This window comes from Gorilla gorilla, chromosome 3 (assembly GCF_029281585.2).
Source record: "Gorilla gorilla gorilla isolate KB3781 chromosome 3, NHGRI_mGorGor1-v2.1_pri, whole genome shotgun sequence".
Classification (NCBI taxonomy): Eukaryota; Metazoa; Chordata; class Mammalia; order Primates; family Hominidae; genus Gorilla; species Gorilla gorilla.
The window spans coordinates 55,642,554-55,660,957 of NC_073227.2; the positions used below are offsets into that span (position 1 = coordinate 55,642,554).

Consider the following 18,404-nt stretch of genomic DNA (forward strand, 5'->3'; position numbering starts at 1 on the left):
TTTTGAGGAATCTCCATACTGTTTTTCATAAGTGCTGTACCAATTAACATTTCTACCAAGAATATATAGGGTTTCCCCTTCTCCACATCTCCCCAACATTTTTTATGTTTTCTCTTTTTGATGATAACCATTTTAACAGATATGAGGTGACATTTCATTGTGATTTTAATTTGCATTTCCCTGATGATTAGTAATGCTGAGCACCTTTTCTTATATTTGTTGGCCATTCTATGTCTTCCTTTTAGAAATGTCTGTTCAGGTCCTTAGTCCACTTTTCAATCAGGTTATTTGGCTTTTTGCTGTTGAATTCTTTTAGGTCCTTATGTATTTTGGATACTAACCTCATCGGATATATGGTTTCTTTAAATAACTTTGAAAATTATAAAAGTAATACCTGTACATAGAAAAAACATATCGACAATTATAAAATGAAAAAGTTGTCTTCTTCCTATCTTAGATGCATAGAAACAACCACTGTAAATAGTGTTTGAGTATCTTTGTCAAGCTTTTTCTACAATTCATGTATACATATCCCTCCTTTGCTACACACGTTGTTCTGTGTGGTCTTGATACTTTCACTTAGCGACTTATCTTAGAAGTCTTTCCACCATAACAGCTAACAGGTGTTAACTGTTTTCTATATGACAAGCACTAAAAGACTAACTTGTTTTATTTAATCATCTCAACAACTCTGTGACGTAGACTTTATAATTATTTCCCATTTTGGAGATGAAAAAATTGAGGTAGAGAAAACAAGTAACATGCCCAAGGCACAAAACAAGCATACGGCAAAGCTGGTAATTTAATCCCTATGGTCTCATGTCAGAGTACAGTTCTTAAACTGTGAACCCTACACAGTTCTCCACCATTGACAGCACACCATGTTCTTTTGATAGCTGCATAGTGTTTGTTACATGGATGTTCATACATTTACTTAACTAATCTCTGCACACATAGGTTTTGTTCTATTTGGGGGTATGACAAAATAGCAGCAGTTAATATCGTAAACATTCACCTTCGCCTACATGCAAAAGTATGATTTTGGAATAAATTCCTAGAAATAAAATCATTGAATCAAAATTTGAATTTTTGATTGGTATTATGAACTTCCATTTCAAAGAATAATAGTAATATACATGCACATCAAGAATATGTGTGCCTGTACTTCTCCATTTTTAAAACTATGTAAATCATCTTACGTAAAAGGTGGCTGGAACTTAAGAGCTGCTCAAATTTTGTTTGATGATTGGGATTGCTTTTGACTTAAATAATTGAAACCTTTTATATTATATGAAAAGACAAAAAAGTCCTGTTGTGTAGAAAGCAAAAGAGAAAATTTAAGCATCAAAGTCACTGTATCCTAACTGAGTCTGTGCAGGTAATACAGACTCAAAATGCTTCCATAGCATCTATGGATTCATACACGGAGAAGGAAATTTTAGCAATGATCTAATCCAGCAGCTAGGGCAAGAGTACACGTGGAGGCCCAATTGCCATTTGTCTACATATTTAGAAGTTATAAATCAAGTTATCAAGCTGTTAAAGAAAATATCTCTCCTCCTCTCTTGACAAACATATCTGTTAGGTTCAAATACAGAACTCTTGGACTCCTGAGAACAGTGGGTTTCAAACTTTAGCATTCATCAGAATCACCTGGAGGACCTGTTACAACACAGATTTGTTGGCCTCATCCCCAGATTTTCTGATTCAGTTAAGTCTCAGATGGGACCCAAAATCTGTCTCTCTACCAAGATCACAGGTGATGATGATGATGATGGTCTGAGACCGCACTTTGAAAGCATCACTCTAGAAAAGGGATGAGGCTCCATGTGAGCAGAACTCCTTGGCTAACAGAGTCCTTACCCCGTGGGGTGAGCTAGAGGAGGAGGGCCGGAGGGTGCCTCTAAATCAGGGTTTCTCACCCTAGATGCTATTGACAAGTTATACCAGTTACTTAATTGCTGTGTAGAGTGATTCCTGTGCACTGCTGGATGTTTTGTAACATCCCTGGCTTCTACCCACTAGCTGCAAGTAAGACCCCATCAACCCTGGATTTACAATTTAAAAAATAATGTCTACAGACATTCCAAATGTCCCGTAGGACAGGGGTCCCCAGCCCCAGGGCCCCTGTTAGGAACCAGGCCACACAGCAGGAGGTGAGTGCGGGGCAAGCCAGCAAAGCTTCATCTGTGTTTACAGCTGCTCACCATCACAGGCATTACTGCCTGAGCTCCACCTCCTGTCCAATTAGTGGCCTTAGATTCTCCCAGGAGTGTGAATCCTATTGTGAACTGCGCATGCGAGGGATCTAGGTTGCGTGCTTCTTATGGGAATCAAATGCCTGATGATCTGTCACTGTCTCCCATCACCCTCAGATGGGACCATCTAGTTGCAGGAAAACAAGCTCAGGTTTCCCACTGATTCAACATTATGGTGAGTAGTATAATGATTTCATTATATATTATAATGTAATAATAATAGAAATAAAGTGCACAGTAAATGTAACGTGCTTGAATCATGCCAAAACTGTTCCCCCCATCCCATCCCAGTCTGTGGAAAAATTGTCTTCCACAAAACCAGTCCCTGGTGCCAAAAAGGTTGGGGATTGCTACCCTAGGGGCAAAGTCACCCCTGGTTGAGAACCACTGCTCTAAATCACAGAGCCCAGGGCAAGGCCCCTCTGCTCTGGGCCTGAAGGCAGTGCTATACAGAGAAGCAGAAGGATTTGCCTTATATTTGCTTCTTGAGGAATTGTGTAGTCATAAGACACACATACAAATATATCACTTTTCTGATGCTGAAATGAGAGAACAGAGCTCATTAGGAGTTCTGGAACATCCTGACATTATGAGAGGGATTAAATATTTCAAGGCTTAGGAGAACAGCCAGATCCCTAGACAATTTGGCCTACTCTCCCATCCTCAAGTCACTTCGTTTAGTAATAAATATCCCATGTTTGAATTATGATTATGTTGGGGCTGCTTACTTAAAAAACGAAGGTCATCACAAATTCCCCCAAAACCAGGGCTTTTTTCTTACCTCTAACAACAAGACAGAAGTGCAGGAATTACCTAGACATGTAACACACTTCAGTTGAAGGATAAGCTTTGTCCTCTTGCATCTATTGATGGGGGAAAATAATCTAAGCATCCAGCCTCAGTCCTTGACAGTTCATCTTGACATATAAATGCCTTTCACAGTGGATAAGATAAATTTTTTGCAATTCTAAATATCCTGTTCCAAACTTGAAACATTTACACTAAACATTTTGTATCTGATTTCAAAAATCTCTTCTTGAATCTTGTCATATTCTCCCTGTTTGGGTCCCATAGATTTGACATACTAATACTGAAAGGTAGTTATTGTGTCAAGTAGAAATTTTAACAGGCAGGTACTAATAGGTTTCAAACAAAACATGAATGAACTCTGCTACAGAAACATTTCTCAGGCTGGATAGCTCAGTTCAATGGGAGTTTCTACAGCAAAACTTCCATCAATAGAAATGCTTAAAGCAGAGCATAAGTTCTGAGCTTATTTTTCTAGTTAACTCAGTATTTTAAAAACACTTTTTATTGCAATCCTAACTGACAATAGATGATAGATAGATAGATAGATAGATAGATAGATAGATAGATAGATAGATAGAGTTAGATAGATTTTTTTTTTTTGAGATGGAGTCTCGCTCTGTCGCCCAGGCTGGAGTGCAGTGGCGTGATCTCAGCTTACTGCAACCTCCACTTTCCAGGTTCAAGCAATTCTTCTGCCTCAGCCTCCTGGGTAGCTGGGGACTACAGGCTCATGCCACCACGCCCGGCTAATTTTTGTACTTTTTGGTGGAGATGGGGTTTCATTATGTTGCCCAGGCTGGTCTCGAACTCCTGACCTCAAGTGATCCACATGCCTCAGCCTCCCAGAGTGCTAGGATTATAGGCGTGAGCCACTGCGCCCAGCCTATAATTTTATTATTTCACTGTGTATTTGTCTATCTCAGAGATGGAGTATAGTAACTGTATTAGGCAAGGATCTATAGGTACAAATGACAAAACTATCTCAAAGCAAAGGGGGGAGGTTAATGGATCATAAAATTAACTTGCAGAGTATTTATATTTCATAAAATAAACTAATCAACAAAACTAAATATTTAATCCATTTCCAATATAAAAATTACAAAATTGTAATGTGAACTAAAATTTAAATTTATAAAATATGACTGTTAAATATACATTATCATTCTACTATAAATTAGAAAACAAAATTAATAAAATAAAGCACCATTTAAAATAAACATCTTATTAAAAGTGTAAAAATAATCAATCATAAACATTTTGAATTAAAATATCATTTGAACATATATAAAATTCAGTCTTATAAAATAAACATGTTGTAAGAATATTTTTGAGCAGAAGTGTCTACCTCTTTTGGAATCTATGCCAGTCCAGCTATTTCCTTCTGGCTATTTTATTTTCAAAAATCTAATCTGCTTTTTTCGAGAACTTGACCTTTTGGGACAACACTTTTTTTTGAGAGACAGAAATGCAACATTTTATTGACAATTTAATTTTAGTTTCAAAGAAAATATTTCTTGTTTATCTTCACATATTTTGTTTCATCATGTAAAGCTAGAGATTATCAGTTTCAATTTCAACATGACTTTTTAAATTCCAGTTCTTCAGAAAGACTGTGAACCAGAGTAGAATGTATTTTTCTAACACAAGTCTTGCTTTGTTGGCTGCTCTTTTCTTCTTCTTGAGTATAACAGGAATATAAAAATGCTTTCTAAAAATACGTGCATCACTTTTCACTTCAAAGTTTTAAGTCAATATATAACTCTATGGATCCATTACAAGATAAATTAATTCAAAATTCAAAAAAAATTAAACAAATATTGAATTAACTAAAAAATCGGCATTTTAAAAATGCCTAAAATTGTGCTGGAATATATGAGTATCAAAAAGTGGAAATGTAATCGATTACTAAAGAGATGTGGATGGCCTTCAGGATGACTGATGCCAGGGAACCAGTACCCTCAGGGCTCTTCAGCTCGTCTCCACTTCCTTCTGTGTTGTGGGGAGGAGGGCAAAGGGGATGGCAGCTTGATTGGCTTAAAGTAACTTTTCTATAAGCCAAAGGACTGGTTGCCTACAGCTCTAAACTCACAGGCATTCGTCTTTATAACCAAAAAAGAAAGAAGTAATCTCTCCCAGGTCCAATCAAAATAAATCTTGGGCCGGGTGTGGCTGACACCTGTAATCCCAGCACTTTGGGAGGCCAAAGCAGGTGGATCACGTGAGGTCAGGAGTTCAAGATCAGCCTGGTCTACATGGCGAAACCCCATCTCTACTAAAAATACAAAAATTAGCCAGGCATGGTGGTGAGTGCCTGTAATCCCAGCTACTCAGGAGTCTGAGGCAGGAGAATCATTTAAACCTGGGAGGTGGAGGCTGCAGTGAGCCAAGATCACACCATTGCACTCCAGCCTGGGTGACAAAAGCGAAACTCTGTCTTAAATAAATAAACAAATAAAAACCTTGTTGAATATACAAATAAAAATCTTGTTGAAGAAACAAGTATCCCAAAACCAATTACTGTGGCCTGGCAGTAAGACACTTTGATTGGTCCATCTTGGGATAGGTACCTACCCCTCAACCAATCCCAGACCCAAAAGAGAAAGTCACGTACAAAGAAGGTTGCTCCCATTTGGAGCCCAAGGATAAAATGGGAAGTGAAGTAAATATCGAGAAGGAAGGGATGTAGGTCGCAAAGGAAGGGAGGAATGCAGAGAAGCAACACAATATGTGCCCGCTGCATGTGATCTTAATTGAAATGTGTTAGTTCATTGTTCTTGAGAGTCAAGATTCTACATGTTCTTCAGTTTGTATGTTAGTTTTAAGAAGACATAGGAAATGTAAAAGATTAGGTTGAAATTAGATTTGACATGTTTATTAATGATACAATGGGTTAATCAATGAGTGTTCAAGCTGATATAAAGTGAGTTGGAGCTCAGAAGAAACATTATAGTGACACTTTAAACAAGTGACAGAGCCAGATAGACAAGGGTTAAAACTGATGCTTACAGGTTAATGAGGTGGGACAGAAATGGAGACAACAGATTGGTGTTGTATCAGATGGAGTCCCTCTCTGAGGAGCTATTATTTTAGTTAGAGGAACAAATTACAAACATGTAAAAAACTATTTTGGATACTGATAAGTTGTTGGAATAAGACAAAATAACCAAATATGATAGAGTTACATGCTGAGACTGAAAGCTGCCTCAAGTAGGATTGTCAAGGAAAGCCTAAGTCACAGATGTATGAGCTGAGACATGAATGATGAAGCCCTAGAGTTCTGCATTCTATGCAAAAATAACGGTGAAGGAAAGTTTGAAATGTTTTACGCTTGAAATGTTTTAACATCAATATTAAGGTCAATGTGTCTAAAGTTTAGTGGGCAAGTGGAGAATACTAGGATATGTATTGGGTCAGAGAGGAAGGCAGGGGCCAAATTATGCAGTGTCTGACAGGTCAGAGTAAGAAATCAGATTTTCAGTTCAAACTGTAAAATAGTAAGAAAAGAAGACCAAAGGCTTTTGCATGTCGGTAATATTGTTGCTGTCAGTCCTGTCTTTCAGGTAAAAGCCAGATTGCAGTAGGTTTTGAAGACAACATGAAAAAGACACCTTATCAGAAGTTAAGTCATCACTAAGGGTCTCCTGGCATATCTAGCTTCAAAAGCAGACTCTTCCTTACAAGGGCTTCTAACAGAAATAATACAAGTCCTCTTTGGTCAACTCCTGATGGATTATTCAAGTTATAAATCATGTTCTTATTTACCCAGGATCCATTCATCATATCATGTCCAAGACAATGCTGCAACCATGGTGATGACTGGGAGTAAATTTTAGGAGGAAGTTAAAGTGTAAACCCTTATACCAGGGATTATTAGGGACTAGTAGGTAATATAATAGATGTTGTCTTTGTGGTTTTGCCCAGATACAGAAATATTCTTTGAAAAGAATGTTTGACCAACTTCTATTGACCAACACTAAAAGATTAGGGCATAAAATCAAATTGCAACTAACTCCATAAAAGCATTTTTGCCAAAATCATATGGCCCAGACACACTGTTTCCCGATTATCTAACTTTAGATAAAGCTTGCGGAGCCCAGAGATATAAAGAGTCACCTTTCCCTTAGACTAACTCACTCAAATACCAGATGTTTCAACTGAGCATTTGGCAAATATTAGAAGGCAGTCTAAACTCTGATTTGTATCATCAATTAAATAAATGTCCATAGGTTTTTTGATACTGAACATGCAAGTAGCAAAGTCAATATGCTGTTGACATGGTTTGGCTGTATCCCCACCCAAATCTCATCTTGAACTGTAACTCCCACAATTCCCATATGTCATGTGAGGAAACTGGTAGGAGGTGATAGAATTATGGGGGTGGGTCTTCCTGTGCTGTTCTCATGATAGTGAATGAGTTTTAGGAGATCTGACAGTTTTTAAAATGGGAGTTTCTTTGCACAAGCTCTCTCTTTTTTGTGTGCTGCCATCCACATGAGATGTGACTTGCTCCTTCTCACCTTCTGCCATGATTGTGAGGCCTCCACAGCCATATGGAACTGTAAGTCCATTAAACCTCTTTTTTTCTTCCCAGTCTCAGGAATGTCTTTATCAGCAGTGTGAAAATGGACTAATACAGTAAATTGGTACCAGTAGAGTGGGGTGCTGCTGTAGATACCCAAAAGTGTGGGAGCAACTTTGGAAGTGGGTAACAGGCAGAATTTGGAAAAGTTTGGAGGGCTGAGAAGAAGACAGGAAAATGTAGGAAAGTTTGGAACTCCCTAGAAACTAGTTGAATTGCTTTGATCAAAATGCTGATAGTGATATGGACAATAAAGTCCATGCTGAGGTGGTCTCAGATGGAAATGAGGAACTTGTTGGGAACCGGAGCAAAGGTGACTCTTGTTATGTTTTACCAAAGAGAGTGGTGGTATTTTGCCCCTGCCCTAGAGATTTGTGGAACTTTTAACTTGACAGATGATTTAGGATATCTGGTAGAAGACATTTCTAAGCAGCAAAGCATTCAAGAGGTGACTTGGGTGCTGTTAAAGGCATTCATTTTCATAAGGGAAGTAGAGCATAAAAGTTAGGAAAATTTGCAGCCTGACAATGCAATAGAAAAGAAAATACCATTTTCTGAGGAGAAATTCAAGCTGGCTGCAGAAGTAACGAGGAGCAGAATGTTAATCCCCAAGACAATGGGGAAATGTCTCCAGGACATGTCAGAGGTCTTCATGGCAGCCCCTCCCATCACAGGCCCAGAGGCCTAGGAGGAAAAAGTGGTTTCATGGGCTGGGACCAGGGTCCTTGTGCTGTGTGCAGCCTAGGGACTTGGTGCCCTGTGTCCCAGCCGTGACAGCTATGACTAAAAGGGGCCAAGGTACAGCTCAGGCTGTTGCTTCAGAGGGTGGAAGCCCCAAGCATTGGCAGCTTCCACATGGTGTTGAGCCTGTGAGTGCACAGAAGCTTGTCAAGAATTGGGATTTGGGAACCTCTGCCTAGATTTCAGAGGATGTGTGGAAATGCCTGGATGCCTAGGCAGAAGTTTGCTGCAGGGGTGGGGCCCTCATGGAGAACCTCTGCTAGGCAGTGTGGAAGGGAAATGTGGGGTCAGAGACCCCCACAAAAAATCCCTACTAGGGCATTGCCTAGTGGAGCTGTGAGAAGAGGGCCACCATCCTCAAGACCCCAGAATGGTAGATCCACTGGTAGCTTGCACCATATGCCTGGAAAAGCCGCAGACACTCTATGCCAGCTCATGAAAGCAGCTAGGAGGGAGGCTGTACCCTGCAAAGCCACAGGGGCAGAGCTGCCCAAGACCCATGGGAACCCACTTTTTGCATCAGTGTGACCTAGATGCAAGACATGGAGTCAAAGGAGATCATTTTGGAATGTTAAGATTTGACTGCCCTGCTGGATTTCAGACTTGCATGGGGCCTGTAGCCCCTTTGTTTTGGCCAATTTCTCCCATTTGGAATGGCTGTATTTACCCAATGCCTGTACCCCCATTGTATCTAGGAAACTAATTTGCTTTTGATTTTACAGGCTTATAAGATGGAAGGGACTTGCCTTGTCTTAGATGAGACGTTGGACTGTGGACTCTTGAGGTAATGCTGAAATGAGTTAAGACTTTGGGGGACTACTGGGAAGGAATGATTGGGTTTGAAATGTGAGGACATGAGATTTGGGAGGGGCCAGGGGCAGAATGATATGGTTTGGCTGTGTCTCCACCCAAATCTCATCTTGAATTGTAACTCCCATAATTCCCACATATCATGGGAGGAAACCAATGGGAGGTGATTCAATTATGGGGGCAAGTCTTTCCTGTACTGTCTTCATGATAGTGAATAAGTTTCACAAGATCATATGGTTTTAAAAATGGGAGTTTCCCCACACAAGCTCTCTCTTTTTTGTGTGCCACCATACATGTGAGATGTGACTTGCTCCTCCTTGCCTTCCACCATGATTGTGGGGCCTCTTTTTCTTCCCAGTCTCGGGTATGTCTTTATTAGCAGCATAAAAATGGACTAATACAGCTGCCATGAGAATTTAGGGGCTTGATTTATGCATTCTTCTAATCAGAGAGCCATCATACTTCCAATCTGGGCTGAACTCTTCATATAGCAACAGAAGAAAGCAAAAAGTTTTCAAATTCAACAAAGAACTCTAAATCTTCTCATCTAGACAAGCACTGAGTTGAGAGCCTAGCATTTGAGCAGTAACACATGAAAGGCATAATTTGGGTCTAAAACATCCTAAGTGCAGGTATTTTAAATCAACTGCCTCTATCATGAAAGCATTTCAGTAGAATCCCTGCAACACATGAAATTTGGGAGACCTGCATTCTTGATAAATTCCCTCCAAAATATACCCCCTGAAGTAGAAGAATGATCCACTTGGAATTAGGGTATGCTGGTTCCAGACCCTACATACACTACAATGCCATTCTCTATAAATGTTTACTGAATGAACTGATGAATGAATGAATGATACAACAAATTTATACTATCAAGATAAGATTAAAGTTTTATGTTTTTCTTGTATAATTTTAATAGAAATGCCATGTTCTATGCAATAAGTCTACACCATTCTCTGATGGCAAAATATCTGGACTTTTTTCTAACTTTGTGTTCTTGGCTGTTTACCTACATGTCTTCCCCACTCCATTATAAACTCTGATGATGTTATTCACTTTTGCATCCTCGACTCAATGCCTAGTCCAGTACAAGGCCCATAAGCAGATACTCAAAAATAAAAAGGGAAGGGGAATGCTGAATGGAATTAGTTGGGAGTTGCTTTTTAAACTTCAAGTTTTTGATGCAGAATATGTATGAATGTACAAAGGCAGGCTGGCATAAACTCCACTCCAGAAGCTAAGAAGGAACACCATTCCCACTTCCCTCCTTGTGCAGCATAGGCCAATCATGGCCAGACAAACCCTTCTAGCAAGGGCTTTGATCTGGAGGAAATGACACAAAGGTGCAGGGTGACTTAGAGTTTATTTGAGGCATCGGTGGCAGAATCATGAATTTGCAGCACAGCAGCTGGTCTCGAGAGACAGTGGTCACATGGCAGCTGCCTGAGCCTGTTCCCTCAGCAGGAAGATAGCCTCATCTTGACCATTACCATCATTCCTGGCATAGCCTGGCTCTCCAGATTTCTGTCAATTCATGAGCCACTCAAGTCAACTAAAGAGTAAACTTCAAGGCAACTAAAAATTTCAAAAACTACTAGTACTCATTTCTTTGGAGGACTTATCACCACTTACCCATTTTTCCCATTAAATCAGTTAAATAATGGATATGGTTTTCCAACCACACCTCTATCTCAGATTTTCCTAGTCCTTCTGTGAAATAAAATAATCTAAAATAAAAAGTATCTGTATGTCTATTTGAATTTTATATATCTAAAGTTATCTAAAATACTGAAGTTTCATTTTCCAGCTATGTTGAGAAAATGGAGCAAATGGAGTACATAAGTTTTTAAAAATCCACTGTGCACACAATAGCCAAAGGTGGGAATAATCCAAATGTCTGAATGGATAAACAAAATATATATCCATTTAATGTCATATTATTCAGTCACAAGCAGGAAAGAAGTACTGGTACATGCTACAAGACAGATGATTGAAAACGTGCTAAGTAAAAGAAACCAGATGAAGAGGCCTCATGTTGTATATTTCCATTTATATTGAAATATCCAGAATAGGCCAATTTATAGAGGGAGAAAGCAGATTAGTTGTTACCTGGGCCAGTGGGTACGAGAAAATGGAGAGTAACTGCCTAGTGAGTACATAGTTTCCTTTTGGGATAATAAAAGTGTTCTAAAACAAATAGTGGCGATGGTTGCACAACATTGTGAATAAAGTAAATGCCACTGAATTATACACTTTAAACTGGTTAAATGGTGAATTTTATGGATGTGTATTTTAACACAATAAAAATCCCAATATGCAAATATTTAGAAGAAACATAAAGAAGCATATTTAAAAACAGGAACCTTTCTATTTACAATAGAACAGCTATGTTCAGGGTGGCTTGTCAAAAGGACTTTCTGGTTGTAAAATCTTTGCAGTTTCAACCTTATACCGATAAGGTTTTATCGAGAAGAAAAATAAAAATAACCATATTCAAAAGATTTTTCATTTATCTCTGAACACAATCATAACCTATTTCATTTAGACACAATAAGGAAGTTGTGAGAATGAAGTCTAATTTAATAGATCTTGGCAAATATAATTTTTCCACTCTCACAAAGTTTAAAGTTCCTTTATTATAGATGAGCATTAGTTATTCAATTCTTAAAGACGTTGGTCTTTACACGGGAGAAATGGACTCAAGATGTTGGGAGCTACATATTAGTAATTCTTTAAACTAGGATAAAAAAATGTGCTGCTAGTTGCTATCCCATAACTGAATGACTCATTATTGTAAAATTGTTTCAAGTTTGTTCAATGGATCTTAGGAAATGGCATTTACTCAATTTTTTATTTAGTCTAGAATTTTAGAACTCCTTTGTCTTCAATTTCTCTAATTTCTACATTTCCCCCAAATCTCAAATACATCAATGGTAAAAGAAATACTTACACATTCTAAGACCCTGAAAATTATTGCTTTCCACCCCCAATGGAATTGAAAAAGAAAAACCTCACAAAATAGCAAGTATCTAACTTTCAAAGGATCCATTTCAGTATATCTGTATCAAAGCCAGGGTGAATCTTTTCATTCTACTAAGAAGCAAATATACTGAACTATTTCTTGATTAACATTTACTGCCTTACTTAGAGTAAACAGAAATGCCAGCAACTTCAGCTTATTTAAAAATGTGTGTTGCTTAAGAAGAAATTTTCAATAACCTCTTGGGGGGAAATTACAAGGTATTTTCATCCAGATTCCTCAAAGGAAATGATCGTAATGCTTTTATAAATAATGAAAGCATTTCAGTGCACAAGTACTTAAAATACAATTACTTCATTTACTTTTAGAGGCTTCATCAAAGTACATTTCCAGCACACACTCTTCAGGGCAGGTGCCTATAATTAAGTATGGTCCTCTCACCTGATTCATTTCCCGGGTTTTGAAGGACTCTTTGTTTGAGAGCACTAACTCTCTGTGCATCCTAAGGAAGATATTACTGCCAAGTTCCACGAAGCCTTCTGAGAAATTCATCAGTGCTACAAACTACTGACCTTACCCTAAACCCATCTGCTTGCAGGCCAGCTGACTCAACATCTCCTGCCAGCCATCTGCACACACATGGTGTTCTGTGGCAGCTCTGTGAACCATCAGAAAGGAAGAGGAGTTCACATTCATAGAGAGGGTCACTAGGGAAAGAAAAGACAAGGGAAACCCTAATTAAAAACATTTCTTCCCATGAAAGCACATAACTTTACATGCCTCTGCTTCATTGGCATACATTCATTTTCATTTATTTTAGTTAATCATTTGGTGTGTACCTACCCTGTGCAAATCACTGCCTTCAGTGTGCTAGAGGGCTAAAAAAAAATGAATTAGAAATGTTCTCTACCCTCAAAGAACCATAGACTCTAATGAAAGAGACAGGCAGTTCTTAACTTTTCTTAATGAGTTAGAAGAAGCCAGAGCCAGGCCTCATCCCATGAGTTAACCAGGATTTGCATAATTACAAGAAGCGAGTTGTAAATCTATTTCTATCATTTCCTTCAAGAAAGTATACGAGAATGCAAGTACGTGAGAGGGATGCAAATTTAGGATTAATTTGGTATATGTGTTAATTCCTGTTATATAAAGGAGAATCCTCTGTACTTAACCAGCCTCAGAGCACTTAGGAAACGCTGCACAATTGATCACAACACACATGAGAATCATGATTTGGCTGGATGATGCAAAGGACTGAGAAAGAGCTGAGTGAATGGAAGGAGTGATGAGTGTGGGATGAGGAAATTAATCAAACTCAAGATCACAAACTGCAACACTGGAGGTGCTGGTAGGAGATGTCTTTACTTCTTGTCTGCGTAAAGAGCTAGATAGTTAGAAGTCTTGGACCTGAAGAGTGTAGGGAAGGCAGAGGGGCCACTTGACTATTCTATTCTAGCAGGTAGAGGTGACAAAAGAATGGCAGACTATCATTAAATTTATTGAAGTTGGGTTTTAATGAAGAGTTTTTAAATCCTCTCCCAGCAATTATATGATTACAACATTTTGAACCCAAACGTTTTTCCATACAATATAGATATTTCAAATAGAGAAGTAGCTTGGTGGGGAAATTTTCTGTGAGTTGGAAATAACACACATAGATCAGCACTATCAGCTTTTATAACAGTAAAACAAAATAGATGAACTTGGTCAGTAAAATCCAGGAAGTAATTTAGGATTCATTCAGCTTCAGTGGCTGACAGGCATGAGAGAGTACAACAGATGGCAGAAACAAGTAGCTCACCACAGTCCCATTCATCTGAACTGTCTGAGCAGTCGGCTTCGCCATCACACCACAGGTCACGTGACACACACGCATGGTTTGCACATTCCAGCTCATCATCTTGGCAAAATGCTGGCAAGGGGAACAGAAAGTGAGAAGGAAAACATTTTAGAAATAAATGCGATTATCACTAACATGCACATCTTCATGTGCCAGCAGGAGCATGGAAAGAAGAAAATATGTGATCACTGAGGCTTCCAAACGGGCATAAAAACAGAATAACAGAATTTGTAAAATATCATTTAATAGACATCCATACATACAAAGAGCATTTAAACAGAATTACTATGTTCAAGTGACTCAATGTTCTGGTTCTAACAATCAGACTGAATAAACAGTACTCACAGCAGCAGAAATACCAAAGATCAGAGAATGGGGTTAAAATCTGCATGAGCAGAGCATGAGGGATGAACAGACTGAAGCCGCCTTAGAAAGAAAACAATCTCTGTCCACTGAGATGCATAATAAGTTTTTTTTTCCATCTCTATTATTAAATGACTCTCTGAGTCATACATAGTTCTCTTTTGGGTTTTAAAAATTATAGTAAATCTCCTTGATTGCCTACTTAACAACCATTTCCTTTCTCCCTCCTTTCTTTAAGGGAGCCCGATTCTGTTCAGGCCCCTACACCAGCCATCCCCACTTCCAAAGGAAGATCCTGATTAGTTTAAGCTGGGCATGGCATTTTTCTGTCTACAGTTTTTTTGTTTGTTTGTTTCTGAATACAATTAGTAGTCCAGGAGTAAACATGTGCTCCGACATCAGGGCCTTGACCTACGGTTGTGTGATTGTGCTTCACAGGACAGCTCCTGCCCAAACACTGCTGCTGTGCCATGTGCCCTAGCCTGGGACAGGAACAACCTGGAGAAAACAGCACCTTTTTTTTGATTGGTTCTCCCTGCGTGGTGCTTCTTTTTGCAGTTCAGCTGTTTGTAGGAAGTGTCTTTTCTAACTACACAAAGACTCCTGACGGCTAGCTGTGACTCCGCCCAAAGTTGACCTGAGCGAATCCCTTAATGATATCTTGGAGATATGAACACAGTTCTTCCTCCTTCCAGCTGGACATGATCAAGGAAGCATGGTGCCCCAGATGCCCTTGGTAATGTCATATTTTCACCATTGTGGGAGCCAGCCTGAGTTGAAGCTGAACTGAAAAAATCACAGACAAAGTGCTAAACTGCCGCATACAGCCTCAAGAGTCCACCTACTTGACTCTATATGATAATATAAAACATGTGATATGTATATGATCATAAAAGATAAATGTCTTCATTATTTGTCATTTTTGATGTGGGCTTTTCTGTTATTTGTAGGTAAAACATCTTAAGAGACATAATTATTTTCTGGCTCTAAAAGCAATGGCCATTCACTTAGAAAATGTAGAAAAGATAGAAAAGCACAAAAATTTAATAATTATACCACCCAAAGCTATAACTGTAAACTTTTAAATATGACTTTCTGATCTTCTTCTATGTGTGGATATATGCACTTTCAAAACTCAGGACAATAGTGCACATAATACTGAATATTCTGTTTTACTCAACTAATGACATATAATGAATCCAAGAGAAATTTTTCTTCTCTAATTTAATTTTAATATTTGTATATTATTTTCTTTTATGGTTGTAGTTTATGTTCCCTATTATTGGATATTTGGAGGTATTTTGATTTTCTCATATTATAAATAATGCCAGAAGAATATTATAGTGTATATATTTTACACATATTTAGTTGGCTTCTTAGAATATGTCTTTACAAGTGGAGTTTGATCAAAAGATGTGAAAATACTAAAAGATTTGTATGCATATTTACACACTTTTAGCTTGTATTCAAAATGAGACTTAACTGGTGTTTAAAATAAAAATGCTCTGTTGACAAATTCGCATAAGTACTTACAGCAGTTTTTCTCGTCCATGTAATCAGGGCAGTCTGGGAACCCATCGCAGATCACTGTGTGCTTCAAACATTGTTTATTGGATGGACATTCCCAAAGATCTCTCTCTTTACAACCTAGAGACAGAAGAAAAGGTTATTTGCAATAGACGTGGAATTGAAAATAATGATAAATTCAATCAATGTAGAAAAATTACGCTATAAAGGCATGATGTTGGCAGGGCACAGTGGCTCATGCCTGTAATCCCAGCACTTTGGGAGGCTGAGGCGGGCGGATCACAAGGAATCACTTGAACCCAGGAGGCAGAGGTTGCAGTGAGCCAAGATCACGCCACTGCACTACAGTCTGGGCAACAGAGCGAGACTTTGTCTCAAAAAAAAAAAAAAAGGCATAATGTCTTTTTTCTTAAAAAGTTTTGACCTCTGCATACCATGAATAATATAATTTTGAAAGTAGAAATAACCAATAATATTCATATTGTGATATAAATTGTACAGCTCTCCTAACAGAAGATCAAAAGTGACATATGGGGCCAGGCACGGTGACTCACGCCTGTAATCCCAGCACTTTGGGAGGCTGAGGTGGGCAGATCACTCGAGCTCAGGAGTTGGAGACCAGCCTGGCCAAGATGGTGAAACCCCATCTCTACTAAAAAATACAAAAAACTGCATGGTAGTGCGTGCCTGTAATCCCAGCTACTTGGGAGGCTAAGGCAGGAGAATCATTTGAACTCAGGAGGTGGAGGTTGCAGTAAGCCGAGATTGCACAACTGCACTCCAGCCTGGGTGACAGAGCAAGACTCTGCCTTTTAAAACCATATAATTAATAACTGAATCAGGATTAGAACCCTAGTCACTTTTCTCATGTATTTTCTATTCTTTTCTTTTTCGAGACCAAGTCTCACTCTGTCACCCAGGCTGGAATGAAGTGGCACATTCTTGGCTCACTGCAGCCTCCACCTGTCCCAAAAAAAAAAAAAAAAAAAAAAAAAGTGACATGGGGACATGGAGAAAAAATTTAAAAGCATACATTAACATTCATCTTTAACTGTTCCCTTTTCTTTCTGAGTGAAATTGCTGTCAATGCATAAGACTTATCTATAAAATAATGTTATGCTTTTAAGCAAATATGCCAAAGTCTAGTGATCTAAATGCATATCACCTTAAAATGTAATTTCATTCTACAAATCAGGAGGCCATCTGTTTTTTTAGCAAAAGAGGCTCCTTCTATGCCAAACAAAACTAGTTTAAGAGCCAGGTGCAAAAGCTATTACTTTATGGTAGTCAGAGATCTAAAGTTGGAAACTTCATCAATTAATAAGAGAAATGAATATAATTTGTGCAACATTAATGTAATAACTTGAACTGTAATTTGCCTATGAAATAGCAAGCACTTGTGATGTATTTAATAAATGTCATTGATGATTCATGTGCAGTGCATTTCATATGCCTGCTAAAGTTTGACAAGAGTCTAATATGTTTATGTCATTCCGGTCAGATCCCTGGCCCCGGCCAGGCTGTGAAGTACATGAAGGAAGAGACTACATGGCAAAAAAAATTTGAGTACCTTCCACCCCCCTGGCTAGAACAATGGCTAGCATGTAGCAGGCCCTTAACATGTATGTGTTTTAAGTAGAACTTCATTTCATGTAAGGAACAAAATGTCTCTGGCTCTCGGGAAAATATAATTTATTTTAAGGTCAGTGAAATGCAAAGCAGTGATCAAATAAGAAGTTTCTTAAAGAATGTTATTGTTCATCTAACCTACTATAAATAAGTCGGATAAATTATGTAGATGACTGACTCAGGTTTCTTGGAATCCATTATGAGAAAAAAAATTGGTTTTCAAACTTTTCATTAAAAACAATTATAAAAATAAGTGACCCAAAATGCTTACTATAAGCTAAAATTAGATTTAGTGTGTTTCATCATCCAAAGATATAGGAAATAAATAGTGAGAGTCTTTCACTGGCTGATAATCGGGGGGGGGGGGGTCTTAGGCCCAGGGACATCCATTCCAAGAACTCACAGGGACATTATTTAGCGTTTTCAGCTAGTAGAGGATCCAGACAGCATCTGAAAAGTTCTGACAATAAGAGTCTTTTGAGATTTGAGAAAGAGCCTGAAGTCTGTCCTCTGTGACCCAGCTCCTGCCAAATGGTACAGTCTGCTCATTCTACCAGAGAGCAAAAGACATCAATAAAGAGGCTCAACACCCCATGCATGGTGCCGACCCTTCTCCAGGGCTGCTCCTCTGCTCACAAAACATACCACTTGCTAATAGAGAATGAAATAAAATAGCATGAGTTTTTCCTGACGATTCCCAAGGCACATTCTTCTTAAGACTACAAGGAAGAACTTCGACATTTGGAATGAGATGATGAAATACCACAGAAATAGATCATCTGGGACAGAAGGCCGCCTAAAGTGCATCCTCACAAATAATAATAATAATGATGATAATGAGATAACATGTATTATCCACTATGT

At 38.5% G+C, this 18,404-nt stretch overlaps 1 protein-coding gene across 9 annotated transcripts in view; it reads right to left on the reverse strand.

The window, feature by feature from the left end:
- CORIN (corin, serine peptidase) overlaps positions 1 to 18,404 on the reverse strand; it is a 244,941-nt gene that overhangs the window by 36,198 nt on the left and 190,339 nt on the right. For all 9 annotated transcript variants that reach the window (XM_055385560.2, XM_055385559.2, XM_055385557.2 and 6 more), the window contains 3 exons: positions 15,918 to 16,031; positions 13,983 to 14,093; positions 12,759 to 12,888 (listed from right to left, as the gene is read on the reverse strand). In XM_055385560.2, coding sequence (XP_055241535.2) covers positions 12,759 to 12,888; positions 13,983 to 14,093; positions 15,918 to 16,031 — 355 coding nt within the window. The remainder of the gene's footprint in view (positions 1 to 12,758; positions 12,889 to 13,982; positions 14,094 to 15,917; positions 16,032 to 18,404) is intronic.